Source organism: Orbicella franksi, chromosome 1 (assembly GCF_964199315.1).
Source record: "Orbicella franksi chromosome 1, jaOrbFran1.1, whole genome shotgun sequence".
In the NCBI taxonomy this organism is placed as follows: Eukaryota; Metazoa; Cnidaria; class Anthozoa; order Scleractinia; family Merulinidae; genus Orbicella; species Orbicella franksi.
The window spans coordinates 16,065,018-16,074,060 of NC_138145.1; the positions used below are offsets into that span (position 1 = coordinate 16,065,018).

A 9,043-nucleotide genomic window follows, 5' to 3' on the forward strand; every position below is an offset into this window, starting at 1 on the left:
TCTTTCACTCTGTGGCTTTCCCAATGCTAAACCAAAATTATTAAGTTTAAATTTAAAATGTAGCATTAAAATAATTCAGAGAGACAGACAGAGATAGGGCCAGAACTGGATTAATCATGCGGATCTGTGATTGCTCATACGAAGAGTTTTGAGGGATTTTTTTTGACAAAAATGGCTAGTTCACACGATGTGGTTTATCCCCTCGACTTGTTGCAGGGAGTAGTCGCAGGGACTTCGCAGGGCCACTGGCTATGTTTACGCACGTGGCCAGCAGCCATACGAAAATATTCCCAACATCTCCCGGTCCCAAGAAACCTATGTGCTAACAGGTGGCTGCCATGACGTCATGTGACTAGAGCGCAAGAGAGCTAGAGAGGACCCTGGGAATGAGGCTGTCCAAGATGGCGGCCCACTCAAACACATTTTCTCATTTAATCGTATTTGGTCGTGCATTACACCACGACTGTTTATCAGAAGTGCGAGAAAAAGCCCTGACACCCAGGCTAGGTTTTTCGATGGAAGAACAGAAAAGATGGAGGAGCTCTTCACCTTTTTATGTAATTTATTCATTTATTGGTAAGCCTACCCATATAAACGGGGAATCCCCTGTTCGCTGATCGTGAGTGTTTCAATTAATGCGGAACGCTATTTTGTTCCACACAAGAGATAAGTAAGACTTGACAAAGTGCACTTGATATAGTGTATTGCAGAATCGAACAGTTGAGCAATAAGCTTTAATACTTGTTGTCGTGCTTTTCACATCTGCTAAAATGAGGGTCGATTACGTCCTACTCGTCTTAGTCTTGCCATCAATTTTGGTAAGTTCAAACTTCTGTAGACGTAAGCAGAATAGACTCTCTCTAAATTTTGTTGCTCATGGAATTATCCCTGTTTACTTCGTAGCGCACTACTGGTATATATTTCATGGATGATAAGTTTCTCGCCTTGTTATAAATATATAGGTAGTAAATATGTTACGTTGAAACGCGTAACGGAATATACCTGTCTATAATTGTGGTCTTTTAGAGTTTTTCCCCAAAGTCAGTTCGCACGATGTCAGTTTGCCGGGACTGAATGGAATAAACATGTTTTGTGAAATTCCGCTTCATTATACCTACAATGTTGTCTTTTTCGCCCGGTAAGCGTACAAAAGGAGACGTTTTTACAGATTTTTAGCACACCTTTCCTCGAACTGAAAACCTTTTAGTCCGTTCGCACTTAACTTTGTACTTTGTACTTTGTACTTTTCATTCGTAGAACGTTCCAGAACATTAGAGAATATCTTTTATAGTTTTGGGATGAATGTTATTGATTTGTAGAGAAAAACTACCAAGCATTTGATCTTGAGTTCTCTCTGCAAACTAAGGTTAACTACAATATTATACAAATTCATCCACATAAACTTAATTTCTACATATTTTTCTAGCTTGTATCTAATTATTGCATCATCAATTATCATCATGCTCCTTTACTCACTGCATAACTGCATAATTCCTATGTAACCCAACAGTTAATTTCTTTAAAGGAGATCATTCAAAATGAAACAATCTTTTCTTGAATATTTTGGTTGGCAGGTGTGTGCTTTATCAGTGAACTGTATGACAGTTAAGCCACAGTGTCCAAATTGCACTGCACAACATATTAAAACCATCAATGCTACTACAGGAAGGTGTGTGGATTGCTGGCCTTGTCCAGTTTGTAATGAGGGCAGTGGCTCATCTGTTCCATGTGAAGCAGTCATAACTGTTCACAGGAAGATTCATTGTGTTTTTTGTGTCCCTGGAACAAATTTTTCAGACAGTACTGGTATTGACCAGTGCCAGCCTTGTGGGATGTGTTCAGGTAAGCATGAAAGTGTCCATTCAGAATGCACTCGGGAAAACAATGTGGTATGCAAATGTGATTTGGGTTTTTTTCGCAATAAAACCACCCAAGAATGCCTACCTTGTGCTTCATGTTGCTCTGGTGATCATAACATCCTAGAACATTGTCAAAGAGATGGAGATGAAATAAAAAAGAAATGCAAGTTTGAAGAGCCTTGGCCATCAATCTGTTTACCATCACTAACTGCTGTGGGGACAATAAATAGCATCTCAGTGTCGCATACGTACCTATCAAGCTTGGCAACATCTTCATCCTTGATGTCATTTTCATATAAACATTCCACAGCCACACCAGTGCTTGGTACCGTCACTAAAATTGCTCCAGCTCCTTCAGAAACAGTATATATAAAAGTCACCTCAGCAAGTTTTCCCAGACCTAACAGACACACCAAGATATCAGGAATTTCAACAGTAAACAAAGACAGTGCCAGGAAGGAAAGCCCTGATATAAACATTGTGATCCCTTTGCCTAAAACTGCAGTTGTATTCATTTCTGTGGTTGTCTTTTTACTGGCAACTTCTGGCTGTGTGGCCTGTATGTATTGTAAGTACAGGTCATGGCAAACACACAACAATCCACATGCTTTGGAAATGGAATTTAATGTGTCAGAGGCTAGAGATAATGAAGAAAGAAAGTCGAGTGAACATTCTGGAGCTGCCCAGCCTCTGATAGAACTGACTGAACTTCCTCCTGAAGCTACAACTTCACTGTCCTTGAGAACAGATGAAGGAATACACCTGTTGCCTGACATTCCTACATCCCTTGAAAATGAGCCACAAAATCTTGGTAAATACCACTACACTTATTCATCAACTATAATAAGCAGACTACTTATTATAAGAATTTGCATTGAATTGAAAACATTTACTGTGTTTCTGTCAAGGTATGGCTGCAAGTGGACGCCGTGGGAACACAACCTCCAGAGGGTTTTTTCTCCAGAATGACTTGGAGTCAAATTTCATTGATTTCAAATTATGCAATCTTTAATGAGACAATTTTGTTGAAACTTTACCGCAAGAAAGCTCTCTATCAGCACATTTGAAATCCTTTTTCAGATCAAAAAAACAATAAAATGAGTGAAATGAGTCACTGTAATCCAGAGGGGTAAAAGAAACCCTAGAAAAGGACTAGGCAATAGATAAATAACCCATTTTTTTTCCTTTGCTTTGTTTTGCTTTTACAAAATGAAAGAAATTAATAATGAGCAAATTAAATACATACTCTGAATACCGAACAGCCTGCAGCCCCTTGAATCAATTAAAAAAATCTTAATCATCAGGTTACCTATATTGTAGCTGAACTAGAGCTAGGAAACTTAATAAATGCTATATTTTTGTTTATTATATTTAACAGCTCAGCGGACTAGAAAACGCTTGGCTTCTGAAGGAGATGATAATTCAGCTGAATCTGATTTGGAAGGTAAAACTAATTTGTTAAACTATGATCAGTCCTGAGAATGGAATTTAATTGTTATTTGAACATATTAATTTATAACTTAATTTCTCATCTTGAAAGTACGTATATGTTTTATTTAATAGGTCATCAATCTCATTGCCACATTGAAGAAGGTCAGGATGGATTACCAACTACACAATCATCATTGGACAATGTGTTAGTTTGTTCTGATCATAATGCAGGTCTGCCTTCCTCTCCACCAAACAAACCCTGCTCTTCCAGTAACACTGTCAATTCTAGTGCCTTGACAGCTGTCAAACCAACTGAGCAGAGATTCCAACTGTCACCACTTTTAGAGAAAGATATGGGTAAGTTTTAGCTAGACAATAATTTTGTTAGCCACACTTTTATTTATATACAAATATATGTCACTTACCTTGGACCCAGCAAGGTAGTATAGATACCAGTTCAGGATGTTGTGCTATCTGACACTCAGCCATTTTTAGCTGGCTTTAAAATTCTAAACATAAAGTTCATTTAAAAACATAATGTGATTTTATTGTATTTGATTTTCCATCAACATGCAAAAACATGTTCTTAACATTATCTTTTAAGCCTTGGGTGTATTTGTAACATTATTCATATATTTGTCCCAATTTCAACCTCAATATTCATATAAAAAATTCTGATAAAAAAATAAGTGTTATTAAAAAAGAGTTTAATTTCAGCCCCTGATTTGAAAACAATTTTTAATGATAACTATCCTGGTGAAGTCACTCGATAAATCAATATTATTCGATAAAAATTGATAAAACTTAGTCAATGATATCGAAAATCGATAAAAATCAATAACAGGATTCGTTGTTAGTAATTGATACATGCAATTATCAATTTTTTACTTAGCATTATTGATTTTATCGATAAAGATCAAATTTATGAATTTTAGCTTTCTTACAATCTATCAAAGCAAAACCAACAAAAGATATAAAGAAACTCGCAAAAACCACCAATATCAACTTCCTTAAACGATTGTCAATAAAATTTGCTACAACTTTTGTAGAGTCTCATAAGAAAACAATATTTCAATACTGAATGATAAAAATTCAGTGTGCAGAGAACAGTAATGATATTTACTATCATCTCGTTCATACAGTGGAGTCCCAATTTTTTGAACCTCCAAGAGAAATAAGAATTGGTTTGAAAGATCGGGTAGTTTGAGAAATCAGAGGTAAAATTAATGTTGGACTGGGTTAAGGGAAACGATTGTTGGTTCTAAGAATCAGGAACTTCAAGAAATCACAATTGCACTTTTGTTTTTAACACTAATTGAACATGAATGAAACTATTAAAGTGCTGTACCTATAAATGAACTTAGCCCGCCTTTCAGTTCCATCGCTTGAACCAACTAGGTGTCAATGTTCTGAATAGTTTCCAGAATGCAGCTTAGTGAAATGTTTGGTCCCGCAAAAACCATGTTAATTAACAACTTTGAAACTGTTTCAGCAAAACAATGTAAATGATGAACTTTGCAACAAAATAATATAAAAAATATCGTGAAAGGAAAAATGATGGATAAGTGAAAGAAATCAGTAGTGTACATCTATGAAATCCATACTTAAAAAGTCACAATCAAACGCGGTGTTGATGGATACAGTTTTTTTTAAAGTGCAAACTAACGAACAAAGTCAACAGATATATCCAATAAAATCAATAAAATCGATAATTTTGAACCTAGCCAGCATGTGAGTATCGAGTTTTATTGATTGACGGATATCATCGATAACACTTGAATTCAGTTTATCTATTATTATTGAGTGGTTTTCCGAAATCAATTTTTATTGAGTGACTACCCAGGGTAACTATATAACTAATCAATCGAAGAGTAAAAAGGATGTTAATCTCTTCATTATACAGTCAAACCTCTCTAAAATGGCCACCTTGGGGACAGAGGAAAGTGGCTGTTGTGTAGAGGTGGTTGTTATGCATATGGGGAGGTAGGGGTGTAATGTAACACCTGTTTTTATCAGGGTGTACAAAATGTTTAGTGCTAAAAAGTGTTTATTGTAAGAACAGATTAAATAAGGACCAACAATCTGTGGCACAGATCAAGTTTTGTGATCTTTTACAATAAAAAATGGGGTTTTGTAATTTGTATACACCGTTTGTCAGTCATTGATTGACTGCCTGTTGTCAAGAGGTTTTTTGGCAGTTGGGATGCACTTTTAAAATTAAAAAAAAGAGTGAATGTATAGACCATCTGCTGGGGAAAAAAGATGCTGTTGTAGAGATCGAGGTGGCCATTTGTGGAGGTTTGACTGTATACCTAATTATTTCACAGTAAGTAGAGATACATGGTAAACAAGTCAAAAAGAAAACATTGAAGATTGAAGCCATACATTTATCAACCAGTGATCAGCATTTAACATTTAAATATTTTAAAAATTCCATATTCTTATTGGTATTTTACCCTTCATTTAAAAAAGGTATTTTGATGGGAGAAATGAATCAAAAATTATTTCCAAGATAAAATTTGATTACTCAAAAGTTGTTCTTTGGAGGAAGATATGTTAATAAGCCCCAGGGCTTGACACTACCTTTTTACACCACTTTCCAATTTGGAAAGTAGATTTCAAATTTTTCTTTCCATCTCAAAATTTTCCTTTCCAAATTGGAGTGCGGTATCGATTGCACCATATATACCACATGTATTTATCGTACCCAGACCTACTCAGCAGCTCTCTCGATACTCCAATATGGCAGATCAGCAAATGCTGGTGTAAACGAGTCCTTTTGAAGATGGAAGATCATTCCCAGATAGTTATTTTTATCATTTGATTATTTTTTATGTGTGCATTTTTCACTTAAGCCTTAGCCAGATCGGGCAAGTATTTTGGTTCATTTTTTATTTTTTTTACTTTCCAAGAAGTAAATTTACTTTCTTAAAAAACAAGCAGAAAAATTTTAGTGTCGAGTCCTGATGCATATATTGATCAACAAGACTGTAGGATGTTTGTGAATATTGTAGTCATCACTAATAATGTCTGTTCCGATCTGTGTGTTCAGGTTCAGAAATGGCAAATCAGAGGGCAGTTTGTGGCCTTTCAGTTGAACGACCAATTCAGTCCACTGAAGATAACAGAGGCTACAATACTCACATCAAAGACGTACCTGAATCAGTCATACGTGATATGTGTATGCTGCTTGATGAGGAGAGGGACATAGATGGCAAAGATTATAAATTGCTTGCTAGTGAGTTAGAGCTAACACCTGTAAAGATTAGGTACCTCAAAGAGCTTAAACAGATGAAGGGCAAAAGCCCCTCTTATGTTCTGCTGATGCATGTCTTTTCAGCTGGGGAAAACTTAGGAACCCTTCATCACCTCCATTCCATACTAAAAAAGATGGAAAGGTTTGATGTGATAAAGGTTCTGGATGATTGGGTTTTGAATAATTCCTAAAGGACCTACAGCTCACTGAGGCCATCAGTGCTGTTGAAGTCAGACCAAGGTTGATAGATTAGTTCTGTTACTAACTTGTAAGAATAATTACAATTTACTAGTTCAGAGCCTGAAAAAAATGTGCCATCCTGTCATCCGGGACAAACAGATTTTCCTGCTCGACAATTGATTTTCATTCTCACTTGCCCACTGGAGAAGGGCCCAGGAAAGTCATCAGCCAACTAAATAAAAAAAAAGTAAACTTAAGACTTGTCCAGACCAAGCAAAATTTGAGAGCTCCTTGTCTGAGCAGCTTTTTGTGTACTTGGTACGTAGTTGTGGAGGGGACAGGTAGGGGGAGAGGTTAATTTCCTGCATCCTATATATTTTACTCCAGGTTCCTGCCACACCCCTAGTGGTTCCCACCAGATAGCACTCTTTCTGTTTTAAGATATTGCACAATGTTAGCCTGCGAGCAGGCTCTCGTGCACTGTGGCACAAGCAGCGAAGCTGTTAGCACATTGTTAGAGGCAGGGTCGTAACTGATTTGTGTAGGGAAGTTGTTGATTAAAATAAAAACATAGTATTATTGTAGCTAGTGTTCACATTGTTAGGTTAAGATAAAGTCTATACATGAGCCAAGTGGCCTGTCGTACCGTCGCTTGTCTCCTGTGACTGTAGCGTGAAGCGACTAGGAGTATTTTTACTCCTCCCTGGATGGGATGCTAGTCCATCCCAGGGTTACCCCCAGCTTTAAATTCACTGGTACACATTTATACATCTGGGCAGAGAGAGGCACTGTGAGAGTAAAGTGTGTTGCCCAAGAACACAACTCAATGTCCCCAGCCAAGGACACACATTCGTATCGTTAGTGCTATATTATTAATACTGAGTACCTTGTAATGTGCAGCTTGGAAACTTTGTTTACATGTACTTTAATATGAAGGTACTTTAATGTAAAAAATACTGTTTTAAAAAAGTTGAATAATTTGTAAAATTAGACAATTAAACTTTTTATTAGAATTTCTACATCTATAAAACTTTACTTTTGTGTGTTTTTTTTTTTTACGTAGTTACTTTGTCATCCAGTTAAGTATTTTCAAACAGCTTTCCTCGGTACCATGTTGCACAAGGGAGTGAAAAATAAGTCAAACATGCATGACCTCCTGCTTTCCAACCTTCACAGTTATTATTTGAGTCACCCGGTAACCATGCATGACCAGTTTTTGTATGGCCATTTTTCCGATACCAGAGGGAGCTTACGGCTCTTTGAATTTTACCTCGTTGATACTCACCTTTCTTAAGTCGACCTAAGTCCAGAAAATGAACTTTAACTTTTGGCTGTGTGATGAGGCATGGCAGGGAACATTTCACCTTGCTAGGGAACGAGAAATCTCCCGAGCCTTGCTTGATGTATAGGGGCCTATCCAGCACCTTGCCCCGATCCACTTCAAGTTTGGTTTCTTTAATGGAAAGCTCAATAGAAAATCTTTTGAATAACCACTGTCCCACTCGGGTTCTGAGGTAAGAGTGAAAGAAAAGAACGAAAGGTATTACAATATTGAGTGCAAGTAGGTCCTCTGTTTTTTTTTTTTTTTTTTTTTTTTAATTTGCGGAGATCGCACCGCACAAGATAGATGGTTTCTTAGAATCTATTCCTCTTTTAGCCTGTGACCCATCCTCCAGTCGAGGATGGGTCGGAAAGAAAGCGGGAAGAAAGAGGAATAAAGAGGGTGGAGGGGAGAGAGATGGCGGTACACCTTAATCTCCACCCCATTCCCCCTCGGCCACTTCACTCTTGGCAGTTCCTTCTCGGCCCTTCTACAGGCTACTCATCTTTTCACTAGCCGAGCCACGTTGACAGCTGCGCGAATCCACGCTTTGGCGTTGTGGATAATAACAGAAGCCAAAATCGGGGACAGAGACCGTAATAAAGAAGCATCTTGGTGACGGGCTTGTTGCTATGAAACGTATCAATTTTGCTTTTTTTGAGACAAATTGTACATCGCGTGTGGCACACGCCATACGGCTTTTGCGAGGACACCACGAGGCGAAAAATAAAAACGTTGGCGTCCGAAATCACTGTCATCGGTGAAAATATTCATGATATCGGTAATGTGGGCTAGACTGGTATTCAAAAAACGTACAATTCTCAGACCGATCACTAAAATGAGCGCACGTGGTCAACAGGAGAAGCAGAGTAACGGAAGAATATTTTTAAAACTATCTATTTGTAGAAAGACTGTTACGGTTGACCCCTCACGGCTTAAACGACGTGCTCAGGTAGGTAACCTGGGTAACATCCGCCTACAGTTCCAGGAGTCACA

General features: G+C 37.5%; 1 protein-coding gene across 3 annotated transcripts; it reads left to right on the forward strand.

Moving 5' to 3' along the window:
- The first annotated feature begins 341 nt into the window (after positions 1-341).
- On the forward strand, positions 342-7,672 carry LOC145493040 (uncharacterized). 3 transcript variants are annotated; one of them, XM_081472459.1, is made up of 5 exons: positions 342-619; positions 1,575-2,670; positions 3,238-3,303; positions 3,423-3,647; positions 6,343-7,668. In XM_081472459.1, the coding sequence occupies exons 2-5, from the start codon at positions 1,599-1,601 to the stop codon at positions 6,735-6,737; spliced, it is 1,758 nt and encodes a 585-aa protein (XP_081328585.1). In that variant the 5' UTR covers positions 342-619; positions 1,575-1,598; the 3' UTR covers positions 6,738-7,668. The 3 variants fall into 3 exon arrangements, with proteins under 3 accessions (XP_081328585.1, XP_081328578.1, XP_081328571.1); XM_081472452.1 differs by having other exon boundaries at positions 342-576; XM_081472445.1 differs by lacking the exon at positions 342-619 and adding an exon at positions 640-818 and having other exon boundaries at positions 6,343-7,672.
- The last annotated feature ends 1,371 nt before the right edge of the window (positions 7,673-9,043 follow it).

Bases quoted from the DNA above. Each gene is read 5' to 3' on its own strand.
- LOC145493040 (XM_081472445.1), top strand. From the start codon at position 771: ATGAGGGTCGATTACGTCCTACTCGTCTTAGTCTTGCCATCAATTTTG. The intron at 819-1,574 runs GTAAGTTCAAAC...TTTGGTTGGCAG, and splicing joins TAGTCTTGCCATCAATTTTG to GTGTGTGCTTTATCAGTGAA. The intron at 3,648-6,342 runs GTAAGTTTTAGC...CTGTGTGTTCAG, and splicing joins ACTTTTAGAGAAAGATATGG to GTTCAGAAATGGCAAATCAG.